The 24,162-nt window shown below is 39.6% G+C and overlaps 1 protein-coding gene across 1 annotated transcript in view; it reads right to left on the minus strand.

The window, feature by feature from the left end:
* Positions 1-24,162, minus strand: part of LOC126469770 (lysophospholipid acyltransferase 5) — a 175,780-nt gene that overhangs the window by 6,740 nt on the left and 144,878 nt on the right. Inside the window, exon 10 of the mRNA XM_050096997.1 lies at positions 11,919-12,169. Within this exon, the coding sequence (XP_049952954.1) occupies positions 11,924-12,169 (246 nt within the window). The 3' untranslated portion in view covers positions 11,919-11,923. The remainder of the gene's footprint in view (positions 1-11,918; positions 12,170-24,162) is intronic.

The raw sequence follows: 24,162 nt of genomic DNA on the forward strand, positions 1-24,162 counted from the left end.
ATTTTATAGTCTGACTTGTGTCGAGGATAGAGCTGAAACATCAAAATTTTACTATTTTGAATACACTGTTTGATGATGTACATATGCTGAATTGTGTGAGGTTAAAGTACCTCATTTTAAGACACAACTGTGAGGAAGAAGATCAGACAGCTTTCATTTGGCTAAGTTGATTTCCCCAATGTCTGAATGAAAGCTGAAAAGCAAGGAAAAGCTTAACTATCTTGAATCAGTTTGTCACCTCATACCAAAAGATGTCTGGCATTTCTGTATTCAGTACTGAGGTTGAAGATGACATGGATGGGTTCGAAACAGTTGCAGATTTCATAATAGAAGATGACAGAATGGATGGAAAGCTAATATGTACTGCCTGAAAATTTGTATTCATCAGTTACTCACATGTAAGTATTCCATATATTTTGAATCTATTTATTTAATATATTTGATAATTCGTATGTTAATAGCCAATGATGTGTTGTTGAACTTTATGTGGTTCCTTTTAAATAAAAACAGTTTCGATTCATTTAAAGATAACCAACAGCAATTTTCAATGATGGGTGTACGAAAGAGGGTCATATTTTAATGGAATGTGTAACAGTAAAACAACCAAATTGTACCCAAGTTATCCTAATGTTCTCACATGAAAAAGGAGGCTTTTAAATTTTTAAAATTGGAGATAACTTTGAAGAGCTTTTTCTCAGTTCTGAAGGACTGGAGTTTGGCACCTTTTATAAAGGGCGATTCAAAACAATATTTACAAACTGACATGGCATGTCGGGTATAAAGCAATGATTAGTAATCATATAGGAACCAGGGGTCACAAATGCCACAAGAGGGCGCTACGGTCACGTATGGGCTCGCATCGCCAGAGACTGTTTGTATGGGCCTCACATGTTCCCCGACTAACTTGACGGTTGCATGTATCTCGTATTCCTGTCAGAGGTTTTGCTGGACATACTGAATGATATTCCCAAGCCTGTTCATTGCCACATTTGATTTCAGCATGATGGAGCCTCTGTGCATTTCAGCTGATGGGTAGGGCCACATCTACAGGCAACCTTTCCTGCCTGTTAGATTATCTACAGTGGGCCAGACGCAGGGCCACCACGATCGCCTGATCTGTCCCCAACTGACTTTTTTTTCTGTGGGATATCTGAAGGGCTTTGTGTATGAAACACCTGTTAGAATGCCAGAGGACCTAGTTGACACGACTGTTGTGGCAGCAGGATGTCTTCGAGATACACCAGATACCTTTGGGGGGGTGCACCGTGCAATGCAGCATCAATGTCAGGTGTGTTTCAATGTATCTGGATAAAACTTTGGGCAACTCCTGTAATGGGCATCCATTTGCAACCTGTGACTAAATAAGTGCAATGCCATTTAGTAGCCTCAGATGGCCTTTGCGAACCTCTGTTCCTGTGTGCGTACTGATCCTTTTTATATTCCCTATGTGCCTTGTCAGTTTGTTAACACTTTTTGGACCACCCCGTATAAAAGCCACTCAAATCACACGTCATGTACATTAACACATGACATGGTATCTGATTTTTGATATACACTTACTACTGACAGAATGTGTCCACATCCATTTGTGCACTTCAAAATTACCTAAGACTCGAAACTGGCTAGTAGTGCTACTTGAAGTTGTGATGTGATGGACTATTACTTGAGCTGGAGGTTTGGAATTGTTCACGATCAGTGTTTGAGATGGTCCAAGCTGAGGCATGGGGGCACATCAGCTGTTGAGTAGCGACAGCTCCATGTACTGAGAGGTGGCGGGCCCAGTGCCACTTGGCAGTATGGTACAGCTGACCACTGGCTGGACGAGACATGAGGAATTACCAAAATTTGAGACAGGTAGACATAATGTCAGATCTGCCACTTGCGTAGTACACGATAGCTTCTCACATTTTGTTCATGTTTGCGCTCATACAGTGTAAACCATAATTGGTACAATGAAGGACAGTATATCACATTACAAGAGGGGAGCACTAAAATTCTGTTGGTGTGCAGAGATTTATTGTAATCCGAATATGTAAAAAGATACAGTACCTAGAAGTTTTTGTAAATGTCACCAGCAAATGTTTAATAATTTTTTGTTATTTAATATACAATGGAGACTAAGCACTCACACTGTAGCTCTTGGCGAGGTGCTTTGATTGATAGATTCACATGATTTGTAGCATGACTAATTCAACTGTGAGACACAGTTTAATTGGATTTTCATTGAAAATTAATATAAATTATCACAGAAGACGAATATACATCCAGCAAGGTGGTATGCATTGTCAGAGAGCATTACACACAATAGTCAACTTTTAGCTTTTAAGATTTACATTTTTTATTGTGTGTTTTAATTATTTGTTTATAAATTTGTACACTTTTGCCCATAACTCGTGAACTATCACAGATATCTTACTTCTGAATAGTGCATTGGAAAGTGGAGTAAAAATTGAATCAGGAAGTATTGCCACATAGAACACTGTTGTAATATTTAATGACAGAAAGAGTATTAACTGTTTTCAAGCACTGCAATGAAGTTTTGTAATTCTTAAATCTTAAATGTTGGGTGAACTATTGCACTTAGAATTAAATACAATATATTGATTTGGAATAGAATTTTAGCATGCATCTAATGGCACATACCAAATCAAAATGTTACCTATGTATGTAGGCTGGTAAAACTGCAAAACTCATTAAGTAAAGTCCATTTGAGATTTTCGGTGGAGGTGTGGAGCAACGCTATTTATGGTGACAGCCATCTTGCGTTAGGAGAGTGGTGTAAACTGGTTGAGACAGGACCTGTGATGGTCAGGAGAGTGTTCAAAATAAGTTCATGTGAGACTGAGCTAGCCACGTTGGTTTCGAAAGATAGAAGTTTTTTGGGTTGTCAGTAGTGGAACTTAGAACAGTTCAGCACCAGACTGAATTTTGGATATATTTCTGCTAGCAGATTGGCAGAACTTGTGATTTTTGTGTAAAGACTCTGATTCTGTACACTGAGCTTGGACTTTGACTCAGTTTGCCTAAATTGGACTTAGAATATTTCAATTAGACATAGTTTCGGTATGAGTTGGTACACGATTTATTTTCATTTAACGTTTAGCTGAGAGCACAGAGTGCTTTTTCCAGCTGTTTTAATTCATTTAATTTTACATAGCAATTTAACTAAATGCAATATTGGGGGCTCAAGCCACTGTCTAAAACACTTAACATAGTAGTTGGTTTCACCAGTATGCAAATTAAAGAATATTTCTAAGACAATAAACATTATTTACTGAAAATTTAAGTATTATGTTGTAGATAGTTATTTTGGAGGTTTTGTACCTTGATAAAATCTAGTTACATTTGTCTTGCTGATTAATAACATCAGGTGCAAATTTATTTGTTTATTTTTAAATTAAAGTGCACATAGAGGGCAACACAAGTATCACCTCCAGGAATAGACAATGAGAGCCAGTGTAAATTCATTTGTAATAACAGCCATCACTCTTCTTGCATCACAATTAGGGGCTCATCTGGGACAATTAGGGGCCCATCTGAAATTCAGTTTGCTAGGCAACTAGAGCTGAAGGCTAGGTTGACTAGGTGCAAACTGCAAGTAAAGAGTTAGGATTGTGAGTTCACATTGTTTTCATCAGGAACACACATCCAACACTGGTAAGTAGCAGCGGGATGTTCGTGGCAACACAATGCAGTCCATGCTCTGAGGGTCGTGGGTCCAGTGCGCTACAACACAACGTGACGCCACGAGGTCACCAGCTCCACATCGGCTCAGTGCAGTGCAGCTCATGCACTGAGGGCCCATCTCCTGTGCAACATTCATTCATCAGCTTCACGCAGATCCAGTGTAGCACCCTGCACAATGCGCACAGCCATTAACGTCACACCAGCAGCAGCACGACGGTGGCAGACAAAAGTTAAGTGTGGGCAGCATTCGCTACTGTACTTACTTTATGGTTTGCAACTTGTTAGCCATGGCAGACAGTATCTAGTAATCACCCAGAGAGTGTGACTGCAATTGAGTAAGTAGTATGGGAAACCCTATTAGGTCTGTGGGAAAAGAATGTAAATTCTTGGTGGAAAATGTTAACTTGGGAGCAGGAAATTGGCAGGAGAACACGCTACTTATTATGCAGAAACTAGGAGTATTTGAGGAAATTAAAACTAAAAATGAGGTATTAAAAAAATCAAAATGGGGAAATTAATCGCAAATTGGAGGGAATTAGTATGCAAGTTAGCAATGTCGAAAAAAAGCTGGCAGATTTACTTACTACTGTGGAGAATGATTTGGGACAGAGAACACATTCTGTGCAGACAGAGTGTATGAATAAGGCAAAAGAAATGGAGTCTGTGGTGAAATTAATGTCCGACAGCATAGGCTGTGTGGTTCGGTGCTAGACAGAGGCAAAAGCAGAGCTAGACTCAGCGAAATGTGAGACAAGTGGTCTGCACAGTGCTGTGCTTAAAGAGGCAGAGAAAAGAGAGAGGGAGCTCGTGTCCATTAAGGTCATGTTGAGTAATATTGCTATGTGTCAGGGAGAGGTTACACACTTCATTGTTAGCTCCGAACTGAAGTATTTTAATGGGGAAGGTAAATACCATGTGGTGGATTTTTGAGTCTCCTGTAACAACTGTTTTGTCAAAGGAATGTTTGATGAAGTGAACAGCATTTATTAGTTACATCGCCTTTGAGATGCTACTGCTTAAGAAGTATTGGGCTGTAGGAAAACAAATGCAACAGCAGAACAGGTTCCTGAATAGGATGTGTTACAGCAGAAACCAATGGAGCATGCGAGACTTTTACGAGTGTGAGCTGTTGAAATTAGTGCACTTACACATATTGTTGGGCACGTTCACAGAGATTTCAACTCTGAAAAGGAACCTGCCAGATTATTTGCAGTGGGATTTGGTCCACAGCCCTATGAAAGTGATAGACAGCATTCTTGAATCTGCGGAGTGGATGGACAATGCAATGTATTACCAGAACACTGGGACCTGTAATGCAAGGATTAATGGGAACAGCTGGAGAGATAGGAACTGGCGGTATGCTGACCAGGAGCACTTCCAACATGATATTAATAATTTCCAGCTGAATTCCCACAACCGTGGAAATCAGCCAAGCATAGAGGGCCAGAAAATAATAGAAAATGCAATAATGGGCAGCAAAATGGGAATAATCAGTGGCAGCAGCCAGGAAACTAGATTGTGGTCCATGAAGGGAGGACTTGATATGACAGAAACAGGATCAAAGATGAGTTTATGAGAAGGCTCAATGATATTAATGATCATAGGGAAATCAATGTTCAACACGGATACAGTATAGGGATGTGAAGTATTGTGGAGACACTGGAGGCAGCACAATTGTAAATTTAGAAAGAGATGGAGGCGGAGAACTGAATCTGTACATGTCGATTCAAATGTTTTATTGAACTGGGAATCTTGAGAGGATGATGATGATGATGATGGAGTTCAGCAGCACTAGAGCTGGACAGTAAGAGCAAGGAAACATTAACAGCAACAAACAGTGAAGACAATGTTAATTTGTTTGTGTACTGGGCTGAAACAGTTCTGCTGTTAGATGTTTGTGCTGCCAGCATACAGTTAAAGGAACCTGTCTTGGCAAAGGCAGCAATGGTCAAGATTGCAAAGAGCCTTGTGTGAGCGCTGAAGTTTTATTTGCTGAACAGCAAGGAGCTGCAGTAACTATTATTACAGACAGAGTGAGTGGCACAATAGGGTCTGATGAGTGCATATTTAATAGTAATTTAAGCACTGCAGACAGCTAGGATGAGGTTAAAATAAGTTATTATTGATGATTTGTGTTCTGATTGGCTCAGTAAAGAAGAGTGCAAGATCCAGATGAGTGATTATATTCCACAGGCCAGATTTGAAAGTAGGTTGTTACCAAATAGGTGGGAAACTAAAAATTTAAAGTAGCAAGAAAACTGTGGATTGAGCAAAAGTCAGCCAGAGTTTTTTTGCTGCTTTCGATGTGATATTTAATGAAGAAGATGATGATGATGCACCTCCAAACACTATAACAGTCGACATCATATAAATCAATACAGAGACTGTGAGTGATCTGTTGGTACAGACTGTGAGTGATCCGTTGGTACAGATAAAACTACGGAAAGAATATGTAGAAAAGGTGCAGCTTATTATAAATGTTGTGGTTAATGATGCAGTAATTAACTGTCTGGTCTACAAAGGGAGATGCAAGTTGTGTTTCAGAGTCATTTTTATCATTTAAATAATGACAATGTTGTTGCATATTTGGTTAGGGGTGTAAAAATTAAGACGGTTACTGGAGGGCACAATAGGTTGATCAAAAGTGAAGCTATCTTTGAGGTAAAAGTTGGCGGAGTCAAATAGGTGCACAGATTTTTTTGGTGCTAAATCTGTGTACAAATATTTTGTTGGGGTCAAGACTTGCTTGCCAAATATGCTGGTAACATCAATTACAGATGTAGTGATTTAATGCTGGCACCAATTGAAAGCACATTTGTTTCCAAGGTTCACATGCTGGTGAAAAGTTGGTAGCCAGTTTCTACATAGATAGAAGTTAAGTTTTTCGGTCTTTTATTTTGTATGTATGTTTATTGTAAATGTGATTTTATTGTAATTGAGAGAGAGAGAGAGAGAGAGAGAGAGAGAGAGAGAGAGAGAGAGCGAGAGGGGGGGGGGAGGGGGGAGGGGGAGGGGGGAGGGAGAGAGAGGGGGAGGGGGTAGAGAGGGGGGGGCAGACAGCTGCACATGTGTTTGTCTCTGTCCTGATTAGTTTTCTGTTGTGTGAGATTGGTCTGCCAAGGATGGGTTTTCATAACCTCACCTATGGGGATGTGTTTAGATTTCAGGATCAGATAGCTCGTGGGATGTGTTGGGTTCTTTGGTAAAGAATGGTCTAGCTGAGAAGGTCCATGGGTATCGCAGAAATGCTGGGTGCACTGAGCTTGGACTTTGACACAGTTTGCCTGAGTCGGATTTAGAATATTTTGGTTAGACTGAATTTAGGTATGAGTTGGTACATGATTTATTTTCGTTTAACGTTTGGCTCATAACACAGTGTGTTTCTTCCAGCAGTTTTAATTTAATATTTATATAGCAAGTTAACTAAATGCTACATTGGGGGCACAAGCCACTTTCTAAACCACTTAACGGAGTACTTGGTTTCACTAGTCTGTGAATTCACAGGCTACGACAGTAAACATTATTTACTGAAAATTTAAATATTACACTGTGGATAGTTATTTTACATATTTTCCACCTACAATACAACCTAGTTACAATTGTCTTGCTGGTTAATAGTATTGGGTGCAAATTTATTTATCATTTTTAATTTAAAGTGCACATAGAGGGCAACCCAAAAGTACCATCTCCAGGAATAGACATTGAGAGCAAGTGCAAATTCATTCATAATAACAATCATCACCCTTATTATGTCACAAAGTACTTATTTTACCACGCAGCCTGGTGTAGGTGATGTCTTTCTTTGGACTAACTGCGGCTGTGGTTCTCATACAGAATAAATCAATACCTGATCAGCCTGTGACAAATGTTTACTTTCACTGGACATCTGTATCAGAAACTGCACACACTGCATTTTGTTGCTATTAAACAATACTCTATTTCCTGTACACCATAACCTCATGTTCTGTACTACCCATTTCCTAAGTTGTTTACACCACACTCACCACATTTCGCAATGGTGTTTACGTCATTTGCAAATAAGAAAGTTTTTGAAACATCTGTCATATTTAGTAGCAGATCACTGTATGCATAAAGGTGGCAACAGAGCTACAACAGAAGCCTGTAGTTGCAGCAGAATAACCTATTACATGATGAAGTATTTTGCATTATTTTACATGTATAACTGAAACATAATTTAACAGACACATAGATGTATAATTTTTATGTTGAAATTGTAAAACTGTTTCCGGAAATGAGGTCTCTTGCCTTGAGCTGAATAGAGGTCAAAACTTGAGGCTTCATCAGTTATGTGACAAGTTTGCCTGCCGCCTCACAGACCTGCAGTACATGGTGGAATCTTGTAGAGTTGTTAAGAATAAAACAGCCATGCTACATCTAAATGTATATGTAGATGTAGATCAGCTGTAGAAATCAGCCCTGTATCATTTAACATCAGATGCAACTGCTCAAAAAGCATATAACCTGTTGAACGCAAATGGAGGAGACTTTTTAAGGTTAGGTGAAACTCACGATTTCCTGATGAAAAACCAACATCTCTGATAGTAATAGCACTGCCTGACAAAAAAAGCTGAAACACACAGGAGATGTGGCCAGATGTCAATGCAAGTTCATACACCTACCCGGTCAACCACATCTTACCACCACAAGGCAGAATCACCGTATTATGCACCAAACACATTGTAGCCCCTTCACATTTGCAACTGTCACCTGAAAACAAGTAATGAACTTCCTGCACCATTGGTCAGAGATTAGCACCAGCTAGACTAAGAAATTACCGATCCATATGTAGGTTTCCATTAACAACACAACACAAATGGCTGTGTCTGGACTGATGCCATGACCGGGAAGCATGAACTGCTGCAAATGGTGTCGCATTGTATTCCGTGATGAATTGTGGTTCTGCAATATTCCAGATGACCCTTTTCGGTGAGTATAGTGTCGACCCGAGGTCCGATTCTTCCAATGTTTTGGAGAGGCACTGTGATGTTACTTCTGGTGTTGTTGTGTGGGGAACAAATTGAGTAAGACTTCAGGTTGTGGCTGGCAGTGAGTGAGGGAACTCTGACAGCACAACACTATATCACCTGTCTCCGAGAAAACAGCTGTCCTCATGTAACATTAGAAGCTGAGAGAGGGTTAAAACTCACATTAGCATACAGGGAAAATTTTAATGACATGTGGAACTTTCAAATTAGATTAGATTGCCCTGAAGATGGAGTATTTATGGTAAGAAGCAGAAAAATTAGGTTTACTTATGTCCAACATGAATTTGGCTGAAAACTCATATGGACAACAGAAAATGGCAGTGGTGGACTTAGATTAATAATCCAATGTTTCTAATGGCCACTTAACCAAAACACATCAGTCACAGAGTCATTCAGAGATAGCCTAAATTTGATAGGCTGGAAATATCCCAACCATAGTTACCTTCAATCACTTCTTTACTTTTGTTAGCCTGGATATGATCTATCATCTGCAAAACTCTCAAACGTCACTTGACTTGCAGCATCCTGTTAAACTACTCCAGCAAATCAGGAGATGGACACATTCTAAATGCATAAAATACGTACTTCAGATAGATATTTCTGGAGCTGCCACTATGTTTTGGAATAGGCAGGTGCCACCAACATTAAAATAAAACAAGAAAAACTTTCAAAAGTTGCTGACTTTGGAGACTGAGAGATTACAGACCAACACATGGAAAAGAGAAAGTACATGCTGTTCAGGTTGCAATAACAAGTTGCATCTGGAAGGTAGGTTGCAGTTTCTTTGCTACAGCAGAAATGCTTCAAAAACAGGTCATTTTATCAAAGCATATGCATCAAAACTGGGAGGACATAATTTATTTCCATACTCATTCTCAGATCTACAAATGAGATTTGCAATGCAAATTTAAAAGCGAAAGAATATGGTAAAAAAAAAAAGAAATCATAAAACAGCAATTTTTCAGCATCTGACAGAAATTGTGCTTTGCAGATTTAGATCCATGGTACATATAAAAAAAAAAGTTTTTAAATTAACTGATTTCTACTTCACTGGTCAGAATGAGTACACAGTGTCTAAGATAATCATGTACCACTGGCTATTAAAATTGAAACACTGTGAAGGTGGCATGCAACAAATGTCAAATTGGCATGAAGTACTTCGTACTCAGACATGCAAATTATTAGGATTTCAGTGCAATCACATGAGGTTAAGTAAGAGTTGTGGCGTCTATATTCTGTGTATAAGGAATGATCAAACAATGAGTTTTCCAGTCAGAAATCACATTTGAATGTTGGCTGTTTGTTAGGAACACCATGTTATCATTCGTATAAGACAAACAAACTTTGACCAACATACGTCAGAATTCAACAGCAGCAGTATTACAGCATATTAAGAGTGCAGCTTTTAGTCCCATGATATTGCTGCTTGCATTGCTTGACATCTATGACTGTCATGTAACAATGGAGTCTATGGATTCAGGAGGGACTGCACAAATGACAATGTTCACTCAGCTATTCCGGACTGTACAGCTGTTGAAGGAAATGTGATTGTTTGCAGTGAGACAAATATCTGGTTGAACAGTGTGACTACATCTGGAACACAGTGGACTGCAAACATGGTGGCAGGGGAGAGGAGGAGGAGGGGGGGGGGGGGTGTTTGCCAACAACAACAATGGATACAGGATTGGCAGCAAAGTTTTCAGATGAGTCCCAATGCTATCTACAGCAACAGGATGGACGTATCCATGTTCAGTGGCTCCGAGGAGAACTAATGTTGCCAGACTGCATCTGTCATCATCATTTGAAGCCAACACTTGGCATGATGGTATGGGGTACCACTGGGTACACAATGCTATCACCTCCTTTTGAATAGCCCTTTAATTTGGACAGCATCCATAACATTTCTGATGAGTTAATGCCAGAGGTCTTGCTCTATCTTCAATGTCTCAGTTACATTATCTTTCAAAAAGATAATGCAAGACAGCATATTGTCCTTGCTATCTGATCTGCTTTCATACAAAGGGTGTGCAACTGTTATTGTGGCTAGCATGTTCTACAAATGTCACCCACTGAAAATATCTTGTCACAGTTTGCCGAGACAATGGAATGCCACCATTTACCTGTTTACTTTTTCTTGTCCAGATTTATAAAACACTTCTGAACTTGTTAAGCAGTGTATATAATTATTTTTGGTGATAACGACTAATAAAGTTGAAATGATCTAATGCTAAAGTGTAATTAGAATTAAAGAACTGAATATATGCAGCAAATACGTTTTCTTGCAAAAAGCGTGACAGAAAAGTGGAGCATATCAGTAGCCGTACAGAGAATGCGGAGTGTTATTTCAGACAGACATAAACAAAGAAAAAAAAAATTTAATCTTTCTTGAAGGTAAATTAAGACATTCTGAAAAATAATTAATAAACAGTTTGAGAGGTTTCTATAACTTTTTGGGATTAGGTTATGAAAGAAAACAAAAAATTTACTTTCCCATTCCGAAGAAACTCACGTTTCAAACTTAAATTCATCATCAAATTTAAACACTTTAAAGGCAATTTCTTATTTGTTACTCGGCGTATACTAAACACTTGTTTAATTGTGCTTTGGCAATTCTTTAGCTGAGAGTAGACAGATCTAGTCTCATTAACAATTGTTCTTCAAAATGGCTGAACAAAAATGACAAATTGAAAGCTAGTACGTTAAAAGCCATTACCAATTCAGTAACAAGTAAGATTAATACAGAGTTTCCTACAGTCCATGGATACATAACAGACACACTTTATCTCCCACTGAAGATTATGAGAAACAATATGCCATAATGGGTAAAGAATAGTGGAACTGAGGAAGTGTGCAACAAAGAATGTGTTTACATTCTATGCACCCTGTTATCAACAGTTTCATATTTCAAACTTGGGTAGTTCAAACAGCTTACTTAAATGGAACAGTATATTTTCAATGTCAGAAAACTGATGCACACAGAAATTTTAACAAAAAACTCTTTCCCTGTCAAAAATTCAAGTCTATCGCAGAGCATAATGCATTTAATACAGGCAATTATCCCTCCTTCTTAAATTTGTTTTCATACCACAACACAAGATCTCATATGACATATAAATATATCCAGTACACACGCATGAAATTCACAATAACATTTCAGTACTTCTAAGAGAACTGAGAACATTTAGCCTGGCACTCTTAAATATAAAGAAATACAAAGTGTGTTACCTGTGCTAAATGTGTATCAACTGTAGAAGCCTGCACAGAAGTATCAATGAAAGGAAGCCAATATGACCACAAAAATATAGAGATGTGTACACATCAAACCACCGACCAAATGAAAGTAGGGCGAATGGCACTAAGGAGTAACCCATAAAAACGGATGTATATAATTTAAGTATAACCCACACAAAGGGATACACTGTCGGTGACAGAAGTACCGTTTTTACTTTTTCATGTCGCCGAAGCAAACTTGTCACCTGAAAATAAATAGGATTGTTTTAATTTTGAGCACACAACCACAGAAAAAATATGCCTTACAATGTTACATAAACAGTCAATCAATAAGTGACACATTCACAGCAAACTAAGAAGAAAAGCACAGATTCAGATTCTTTATTTGCCACTGACCACATACAGCAGAATGGGATTCCTCAGCAATGCCTAGTTACAGTTGCAATCAAAGTATTAAAATTAATGTTCATATTACATGTACAAATGAAGTATCTTTTGCCCATATCATAGAACTCTTTTATACTGTAACACAGATTTTTTGTTAGCCAGTCACATAATTTGAATTTGAATTTTTTATATGGTAAGGATCGAGCAGTGATAGGAAATTTGTTAAAAATTTTGAGACTGTTCACTTTACAGGAGTTTCCTGTTATTGCTAGGCTGTGCTTTGGGATGTCAATGGATGACTTATTTCTAGTGTTATGTTTGTGAATTGTTTCCCTGATAACAAATTCTTTAATGTTGTTCTTGACAAAGAGTGAAGACTCACAGATGCACAGATTCACCACTGTTAGTATGCTAAGCCTGATACAAAGCTAGCAACAGTGCTCTTGAGGATCAATCTTGCATATTACAGGGACAGTTTTTTTTTTCTTTTAAAATCTTACTGATATGAGGAGAATCTACCTATATGAGTAGACCATATGATATATGTGATTGAAAGAGTATGAAATATGACATATGGAGATAAATCCTTCTGACCTTATCTCTCTGTTTCCACATGATGTAGGACACTTGTGAGATCTTTTTACAGATTTGGTTGATATGCTCGTCCCAAATGAATTTGGCATCAATATCTACATTCTTAGACAGTCCTAACATAAGCATTTGGGTTTTGTCTGGATTATAAACAAGTTAACTGACTGCAAACCAATTTAATGTAGGGCCAAGAGTTTCTTGCATAGTCTTATCAAGAGCTGGGATGTCGTGATGCAAAGTAAGTGCAGTTGTATCATCAGCATAGAGATGACAGACTGTGATACAAAATGGGACAGGTCATTGACAGTCACAATGAAAAAGAAAGGGCCAAGGACAGCACCCCATCGAACACTTGTACAAATTTCTACTAACAAAGGAAACTCCCCATCACACCCCTCTCACATTTAATGGTAAGATGGCCCAGTGGACAGCCCATCAAAAACTGAACACAAATCAAGCATGGAGGGGAAAAAGGGGGTTACGGGGCTGGACTGCCAAGCGACAAGTTGGCAAACTGTGTTCAAACTTTCCTCATGCCAATGCCCCCCCCCCCCCCCCCCCCCCCCCTCGCATTATTCAAATTTGTGTCTGCGTCCTGTGTGTAACATCCGTTTGCAAGAGTGAGGTGTAGGGAAGGGACCTGTTGTTCAATCCTAAATTAAAGAACATACACGTTCAATATGCTTTAGCCATGTTTGAAGGAAATCAAAACAATCAAGGAATTGCTGACAGCTGCTGAAACATCCACTGAAGAGCCAAAGGAACTGGTACACCTGCCTAATATCATGTAGGGTCCCTGCAAGCACCCAGAAGTGCCACAACACAACTTGGCATGGACTCAACTAATGTCTGAAGTAGTGCTGGAGGGAACTGACACCATGGATCCTGCAGGGCTGTGCCTAAATCCTTAATAGTACGAGAGGGTTGAGATATCTTCTGAACAGCATGTGGCAAGGCATCCCAGATATGCTCAATAATGTTCATGTCTGGGGAGTTTGGTGGCCAGTGGAAGTGTTTAAACTCAGAGGTGTGTTCATGGAGCCACTCTGTAGCAATTCTGAATGTGTGGGATGTCACATTGTCCTGTCGGAATTGCCCAAGTTCATCAGAATGCACAATGGACATGAATGGATGCAGGTGATCAGACAGGATGTTTACGTATGTGTCACCTGTCAGAGTTGTATCTAAATGTATCAGGGGTTCCATATCATTCCAACTGCACATGCCCCCCATCATTACAGAGCCTCCACCAGCTTGAATAGTCCCCTGCTGACTTGCTCAGTCCATCGATTCAAGAGGTTGTTTCCATACCCGTGCACATCTGTCAGCTTGATACAATTTGAAACGAGACTTGTCCGACCAGGCAACATGTTTCCAGTCAGCAACAGTCCAATGTCGGTGCTGACAGGCCCAGGCGAGGCGTGAAGCTTTGTGTCATGCAGTCAACAAGGGTACACGAGTGTGCCTTCGGCTCCGAAAGCTCATATCGATAATGTTTTGTTGAATGGTTCACACACTGACACTTGTTGATAGCCGAGCATTGAAATCTGCAGCTATTTGTGGAAGGATTGCTCTTCTGTCACCCTGCACAATTCACTTCAGTTGGCGTTGGTCCCATTCTTGCAGGATTTTTATCTAGCCGTAGCGATGTCAGAGATTTGATTTTACCGGATTTCTGATATTCGTGGTACTCTTGTGAAATGGTCGTAAGGAAAAATCCTCACTTCATCGCTACCATGTTCAAACTCACTTAAATCTTGATAACCTGCCACTGTAGCAGCAGTAACCGATCTAACAACTGCACCAGACACTTGTTGTCTTGTGTAGGCATTGCCGACTGCAGTGCCATATTCTGCCTGTTTACATATCTCTGTATTTGAATATGTGTGCCTGTGCCAATTTCTTTGGCGCTTCAGTGTATGTTGGTGAGGATGGGCAACACACTGTTACATTATAGGAAAACAAAGATACCAAAGTTGATTTATGGAGTGAACATTATAAAATAGCAGAGGAAAACAATAATTTGCAAACTACAGCAAAAATGAACGTACCATCACAGTTCAGTTATTATCTGATAGAGCACTTTATACATCTTAAATATATTAGATGTAGGAAATCCCCTCATCGGTGCTACCTATTCGAAGCTACAAAAAAATTCAGTGTAGTGCTTGAGATGTATAGCTATAATGACAGCTTCTGAAATAATGTTTACAAAATCTAAATACGCTTTCTTGCAACAAGGCTACATAGACTGCAGGGGGAACTTCTCTCAAAAATGGTATTTTTACAGGCTGTGTAGAAAAAGTTGTGGGACATGTAATTTTAATAAGTGTATTTACTGATCAACCCTTTTGATGCTACAGATTTGCTCTCTGCATTCTGCACTGAGGCATCTTTTGTTATGTCTGTACAGCTCACAGAATGCTGGTGCCTGAGCTGAGAGATGATGTTCCGGCTGATATGAAATACTTAACACTTGATTTTTCTAAAATTGTTAAGTGAAGAAATTTGATTTTTGCACATCTTACAGCCTTATATCTTGCCTTGACAAAGAACCAATTTCTTTTTGTTATCCATCATAGCTACTGTGCTGAATTAAATTAAGTAAACATTGTGTGAAGTTTTAAAGGTTTTGCAAATGTAAAAATGTATTGCTTAGAATTTGCATAGGGTTAATCTTAGCTCATACATTGCAGGGAATGAAATGTAGATAAGATATCGAAATTTCATTTAAAACAGAGAGCAGAATGATATCTCATTTTGTTCTTGAATTATTGGTTTTTATATTCGATGGTTTGTCACCCATGACATGCTCAGTTCTGTCCATACGAACTTACTGGCTACTATGAAATACTTATAATCTGATTTTAAAAACCTATCAGATGAAAAATTTGATTTTGCACATCTTACAGTCTGATTTCTTTGCTTGATAAAGGACTGAATTTCTTTTTATTATACACCATAGTTTCTGTGATGCATAAAATTAAGTAAAACATTGCGTTACGTTTTAAAGATTTTGCAGAGAAAGAGTTAATAAATGTGTTGACATCTGTACCTCGCAAGTCACCTTACAGTGTGTAATAGAGGGTACTTCCTGCACCACATTTATTTACCCCCTTTCCTGTTCCTTCCACGAACGGTGTGCAGGAAGAATGATGTTGCTATTGCCCAATTTTGTGATGAAAGCTCTGTTACATCTAAGACTATCTATTATTTAACTGGATATTTTTTCTTTCTCACTTTTTATTCCTGTCAACATGTTATTTTTGTTTTCCTCTATTAGACATCTGATTTCCTCTGCTGTTAGCTCTGCTGTTAGTCCTGCATTGAAATTAGAGCTGTTGTTCCTCTCTTGTAGTTTCATTATGTACTCATTTCCTGTTATCAGATTCTCCACTGCTTGCATGCAACTTGTGTGTTGACATTGTATTTAGGTCCTCTTTCTAGCATCTTTAGTTCTTGTTTTCTGACTTGCATGTCAGTGTGGTTGACCAGTCATATCTGCAATGTGTGGTTTGTTTGCCTACCATTTCTAACATTAGCTGGTGTGTTATTTTTTATAAGTGGGAGTAGTTTTTGTTGTTATTTTCCCTACTTTATTTCCATTAGAGTTTCTGTGTGGCATTGGATTCTGTTAATGATGTCTATAAATATTTCTGAGATATTTATATCATTCGCTAGTTCAAGACGAAAGTTCAAGGATGAGCATGTCCATCTTGAAAATTAGATATTTAATTTCATGTTTTAGCCAGCCCACTTCTGCTCTAAGCTTAGCATGTTGTGTTGCAGGTGACATACTGTTTACAGTGACATGTACATATTTAGGTATTACTTTATGAGAGAGAGACACACACATTCCATATCATGACTCATCAACCTCACTGACGGATACGCAACTGAGTGCACGATTCTACTGCCGCCAATGTACATTTCATCTACGGGCCACAAACATAAGATAAGAGAAATTTTTCATAAGAGGTTGCTAGATTTTATAGAAAAGTGCAACATATTTATCAACAGTCCAACAAGGTTTTTGAAAAAGGCGATCAACAGAAACAGCAATTTTTGAATTTCTAAGTGAATTGCTCCAAACAGCTTGATAGTGGAGAAAAAGTAACTGGCATATGCCTTGTTCTGTCAAGGCCTTTGGCATCATAGACCATATCCTATTGCTGCAGAAACTTGATAGTATTAGTATCAGAGGTGGAGAGTGTAACTAATATTTCATACAGTATCTTGTTTCCTGTGGGACACTTTCTCCCAATACTTATTTTGATACACTGTTTGGTAACCTTGCTGGATTGCGATGGGGAAGCTAACATAGATCCGACTATCACAGACTATGTTAGCTGGGCAAGGCACTTGTTTGACACACCTCACCCTGGTAGATGCCTCCGCCACAGGCCATGTCAGTGGGCAGTGAATAAAGCAGTTTCTGTTCCTGTGAGAGAAGTGTTCAGTCATGGGGTGTGCACAGTCTTACTACAATCACCATGTTGTGTTTCTGGATTTCTGGTGGTTTACTACTGGACTGTTATTCTTAAGCCCACAATAAACTTGGCTCCAGTTTCAGTTCATATATTGGCTAGCAAAGTGTATAAGATTATTTGTTTGTTCCTGACAATTGTACAAAACTCAGGCTTGTGAAAGTTCACAGCATGCCTGTTCTTCTGTCACTCATGTAAGGCTAGTAACACTCATGTGTCACTAGTGAAGACACCATGTAATATTAAAATTGTGATGGGGCTTCAACCCCCGTATGGATGATCACTTACTTTGTTAAGGTTCCTGGGATTTTGGAGCTGTGGTAGTAGGAATTAACACTGCAACAACAGCAGGAACAGCAAAAACAGGAGTATGAGCTCCTGTTGAAGCACCTAAAGCAGCAGAACGTGGCACCTGTTCCACCATCACCTTTGTTTGCAAGCTCTGACAACTCAAAGATTTTCAGTGTCCTCTAGTTGTGATTTGTTTGACATAATGGTCACGTTAAAGCTTCTTATAGACTCCAGTAGCCTAACATTCACTGATAATTGCAGTTTGCCAACCTTACATTGTCACCATTAGATATCAATTCAATCACTGCCGTAAAGATAGTGGGTCAATCCTATTCAGCCTAGGTATGCCATCTACAAGAATTCAAATGGCCATGCAATTTTAAATGTCAGTCTTTTGAAATATCTTATGAGGAATCACAGATATAAGATGTGTTGGTGTGTTTGGCACAAGATCATGAGGTCCGTGCTAAAGTCTGAAGCACTTCGGGTCCACAACTAAGTGACATTTTTAAATGAGTTCAATCTTTGGAAGCAGAATCGGCAGCAAAAAGAGCAATAATTCTGAAATTTACAAATATACAAGAATCACCAACATCTTATCCCTTACACACTGACAACAGCTCATTATTGTCTTCTGTAGTAGACACTCAGTCATGGGAAAATATGCTGACAGCATTTAAAAAAGTATTTGGTGATTTGATCTCACCAGCATCAATAGTTACTCACAACAAAGAGTACACAGTTTGCCATCAGTTGCAGTCAAGAGATAAACCAGATGTCAGTGATCACCTTTCTCGGAAAGTTCTCATCTTCACAAGCACAGGCAATGCCCACACCGTGACATTACGTGTTCATCTTGCAAGAAGTATAAGCAGATGGCAACAGTAGATTTCAGCCTCCCAGCAGTATTGGCAGATGATGCCAGCATTCAAGACAGCAGAGAAAAACCTAAGCAACCTTTGCATTAATGGAGAGAATAAGGAATTTCAAGCTGACATGTGAAAAACTGTGTAATTAATTAATGACGACACATTGATTCTCCAAATCACCATAAAATGCTGCAATGAGTGGTGTCATACGGCTATCATGCTATTCCACTGTGGGGTCAAATCACCCTCTTGGGTAGCTAAACGCATATTTGTAGAAAACTAATATTTATTATTGTAGCTTTGCCAGTAGAAATAAACTGTTTTCCCTAGATATCTTTACAGTGTTTGGTTTCCAGATTGAGGCCTGCATTAAAGTGGTGTCCAGAGAATCCCATTTTACATTTTTGCCCTCGTTTCTCTACAGTCATCCATATAGCCATGTTTTAGTAGGGCATGTCTTGTACAGTGCATGAAGCAGTTAAGGTGGAGTTGGGTAGGCTACAAGGCATGGGGGGGGGGGGGGGGGGGGGGGTTATATCACATATTTATTCCAGCCAGTGGGTTGTGCTGGTGGTAATAAAAGACTAAACAGTGCAATAAGAATTTGTGGTGATTTCAAAGCTGCTATAGACAACCAGCCCAACACTGATCTGCAACTGACACCTTGCATGAAAGAATTTCCAAACAAATCAATTGGACTGATCCATATTTACAACTGCCCCCTGATGCGAAGATAAAGAAAATACAAAAGAAACCATCTCAAATGTATCGGTGTAATCATTTGCATTTTGGGTTGCAAGAGCTCCTCTCAACATATTTTACACATTTTAAAATTATCTGGAGCAATTAATAAAGGATACCATTTACTGTGCTGACTACCTTGACAACATTACTGTAACAGGCACTGCAAGTCAAGAATAGTATTTCAGTGGCTGTAAACCAGTGGCTTATGCTGCAAGCTGGATAAATGCAGTTTCTTTAAGCTGAGTGTTATACACATAGGCCACATATAAAGCACGGAGAGGCTTAAGCCCATACCCTAGCATGTTACAGCAATAGACAACTTATCAGCAACCAAGAACTTAAAAGAAATTCAAATTCTCCTCAGTCAAGGTAAATTATTACAATAAATTTATTACAAATAAAAGTCTCAAATCTTCTTCCTGACAGGCCACACTTGCACCTGATCAATGGGTCACAATTCCTACTGGTAACTCACAGCATGACTTCAGTGCTGACTATCATATAAAAATTCTGATGGCACATGCTACCCAACTACTTTCGATTAAAATATGTTACTACTGACTCAAATTAATTTTAGAGAAGACGGCATCAGGATGATAAGAGAGTTAAGAAATTTCACATATACTGAAACTCTATAGAATTAAATTTCAAATAATTATGGATCACAAGCTGCTCATTTCTCTCTTCAGACTACAGCCTATGCTTTTGGTAAAGATAGCACAATGGTTCAATAGATAGACTTTATTCTTGAGCAACCTCCAGTAGAACATCTATTCCAAGACCACCTCTCAACATGGAAATATTGACTGGACTGTATATCCTATGGCCCCAATAGTGAGTCTGGCAAGCAGCTGGTAGTCTATCTTTAACAGACATCAGAATATGGTGTACTATAGAAGAATTCTCTATTACTGCTCAAAAAGTAGCCTAGTCTACAGAGTGAGACCCACTACACTGCAATGTACTACTGCCTGTTAAGTATGGGTGCCTGGAGCAGCTACCAAAGAGATCAAAGCCAAGTTTTGAAACATACTTTTCACTGTACTGAAGGTTCAATGCAGGCATCCTGTTATTGCCTATGGAGTATGAGGAACACAAGATTGTCATCCTACAACCGCTTCGGGCACAGATCCTTCAGTGATTGCAGAGGTCACATTGAGGGATCTACAATTACATCTACACTGGTCAGTCAGAACATTATGACCACCTACATAATAGCTCGTATGTACACCTTTGGCACAGATAACAATGACGATGCATTGTAGCATGGAGGCAATGAGGCCTTGGTAGTTCGCTGGAGGGAGTTGGCACTGCACACACAAGTCACCTAATTCTCATAAATTCCTGGGACGGGGGCGATGAGCTCTAATGTCACATTCAACTGGGTTCAGATCTGGTGAATTGGGGGGCCAGCAGATCAAATGGAATTCACCAATGTGTTCCACAAACCACTCCATCACACACTTGTGACATGGTGCATTATCTTGCCAGAAAATGGCATTGCCATTGGGAAACACGGTCATTGCGAAGGGTTGTACATGGTCTGCAACCAGTGTACAACACTTCTTGGCCATCATGGTCCCTTGCACGAACTCCACTGGATCCATGGATGCCCACGTGAATATTCCCCAGAGCATAATGTAGCTGCTGGCAGCTTGTCTACGTTCTGCAGTACATGCGTCAAAGAGCTGTTCTCCTGCAGGATGACAGATTCATGCCATCCCATCAGCACGATGATGAAGATATTGAGATTCATCAGATCATGCAATGCTCTGCCACTCTGCCAATGTCCAGTCCCGATGGACATGTGCCTATTTCAGCCATAGTTGCCAATGTCGTGGTGTTAACATTGGCACATGCACTGATTGTCAGCTGCGAAGGCCCATTGTTAGAAGTCTTCAGTGCACTGTGTGTTGAGACACACTTGCACTCTGCCCAGCATTAAAGTATGATGTTAGACCACAGTTCGCCACCTATCCTGTTTTACCGGTCTGCCCAGCCAATGTCCGACATCTGTAATGAGGGGTGCCCGCCCAACCCCACAATGTCTGGACATGGTTTCACCACATGTTGAAGACACTCATCACAGCACTATTTGAACACATGGCAACGCCTGCAGTTTCTGATGTGCTTGTGCCGAGCTTCCGGCCCATCACAATCTCCCCTCAGTCAAACTCAGATACATTGCACGCCTTCCTCATTCTACACATGGAAGGTACGCTTACTGATACTACTTGCCCTCTACGTGTGTGTGTGTGTGTGTGTGTGTGTGTGTGTGTGTGTGTGTGTGACCAGCAGTCATTTCTTGCCAGGTGATCCTGCTATCACCTGGATGGATTTATATCGATGGTAGGTTGGTGGTCATCACGTTCTGGCTGATCAGTGTACATCTTCTATCATTTTCACCCTTCCATGTTCCATTTGTAAATAATGCACAAGAAGAACGATTATAGTAAACTTCCATATGAGTTCTACTTTCTCTGATTTTCTTGTCATGGTTATTTTGCAAAACACATGTGGGATGAATTAATGTGCTGCCTGACTTTTCCTCAAATGTACACTCTCAGAACTTTAACAAATCTCTCATAGTGGCTGCCACTAGAATTTGTTGAAATCTGTAATGCTTTCGTGCTATCTAAATGATCCTATGATGAAGCGTGCCACACTTCATTGGATCTTCTCTATATTACCTTTAAATCTGTTGATTTTGTCCCATTCAGAATAACATAATGCATTTTATCTCCTAGAAAGTCCTGAATCCAGTCACAAATCTGGTACTATAAGCTGTTAAGCTCATACTTCATTCACTAAATGACAGTGCAAAACTGTACTGAACGGAGCCAAGGAACACCACATCGACCTAGGCATCTTTATCTATGGCATTCTGAATTTCATAGACAAACAGAGCGAGCTGTGATTTGCGAGATCTCTGTGTATGAAATCAGTGTTGGGTTTCATAAACGAGATTTTCGTTTTGAAGAAATGTTATGATTTGTGACCACAGAACACATTAAACAATTCTACAACAGACTGACGTCACTGATACATGCCTATAATAATGTGCATCATTTCAATGACTGCTCTTGAAAACAGGAATGTGTTGTGTACATAGTTCCGCGTAGTCAGCGCGTACACAACTTTCCCACTAGAGCGCACCCCGCTAAGCACAACAGCGCAGGCGCAGTGCTCGTCCGTCTCCGCACTACGAGATGGCGCTGTCATAGAGACGGACCAAATTCTGCTTCTGCCGATCCACGTATTAATATGTAACGCAGCCAATGAGATTGCTGCTAACGCAGAACCTTTTCTCCTAACGGATCACACTCGTGCAGTGATATCTGAATGCGCGAGGTATAATAACGAGTGTATAGACCTCCGATTAGTCAGTCTGCATTAGTCTGTACCAGTCTATAGTCAAGTTTCAGTCTGCGCCTAATAAGATTAACATATTCCAGTACATAGCCATGAAGATAAATGTATAGACACTTTGTCAAGTATCAGAGTTATGTGAGAATAAGATTAACGTACCAAGACCAAAGGAACTGCAGATTGTCAATTGTAAATAGCATCCAGAATCAAGTTAAGTCATTTTATGCTTGTTAATATTTTAATAAATATGTGTGAAAATTAATCAAGTTCTGTTTAAAGTTGGTCACCGTCAATCTGCTACTCTAAGCGTGCAAGTGGCATTTCTATCGTCTGACCTAACGGCAGAAGATGAACACGCCACCATAAGACCATGAGACGTATTGCTGACACTCGCCTACTTCGTTAGAGCGACAAGTCAAATAATATGATGGTGTGTGTACTGAAGGTCTTACAGTACGCACACCACAGAATGACTTGTGGTTTTTTCCAATCGCTTGGTCCCCTTCATTGCTGCAGCGGAAAAGTGCACTTGCTCATCATCAAGTTTATTGGCCAGAAGTTGACAGTAAAAATGAAATAACAGTGTAGGCCTTCAATTCGTGTGCTCTGAATCACGCTGCCTTGGGGAAGAATTTTTTCCCTCGGCCCAAACTTGAACAGCCTCAGAAGCAGGTGCCTACAGACTTCACACATCCATTTGCAGGAACAGAGTGGCTGTTGATGGTTGACACTCTTCTCAATTTTCTGTATGTGTGACAATGTGGCTGTACCACCACACATCCTACAAGATGGTTCCTAATCAACATTTTTACCACTGGGGAATCCCCCACACAATAGTTTCTGATTATGAGCTGCACTTCACTTCACCTGTTCAGACTGAAAAATTCTGTACATATGATATAGCCTTCAGTACCTGACCAAAACATTCAGAGTCCAAATAAGCAATATGCTGTTACTGAAAACAGCTGTGGAACTCTGACAAGCTTCTTTGTATTGTATCAGTCAATCTCCAGTAAATGCCACAGACCTGCAGAGCTGCTGCATAGGTAAAGGCATTGTTCTTGTTTCAAGTTGCTGCACCTGATCCAGTTAGCCCAGAGAACAATACAATGCATATATTATTATTTAGACTCACATATTTGAAGAGAAACCAGAGCAGGCATAGGATCATGGTGTCTCAAGGATCTCACATGTATGAAATCACAGCTAACTAGAATCACCTAACCCATCACCATAATCAGTTGCAGCTATACAGGACGATTTTGTTTATTGGGGAAAAACTGCTGGAAATGATCCCTGAGATGATAAGGAGTAAAAAAAGCTCATATAGACATGAGACCTGAAATGTGTTCCACGGAAGGTACACTCACTTGAAGGTGTTGAACACCGCAGAATATGCCTTCGGTATTAGCACCAAGCAGGTGGCCTGCCAGCAAGAGGTAAGGCAGATGATCGTGTGGGACATTCTTCAGGACAACTGCCACTATCACTTACAACTTG

This window comes from Schistocerca serialis, chromosome 3 (assembly GCF_023864345.2).
Source record: "Schistocerca serialis cubense isolate TAMUIC-IGC-003099 chromosome 3, iqSchSeri2.2, whole genome shotgun sequence".
In the NCBI taxonomy this organism is placed as follows: domain Eukaryota; kingdom Metazoa; phylum Arthropoda; class Insecta; order Orthoptera; family Acrididae; genus Schistocerca; species Schistocerca serialis.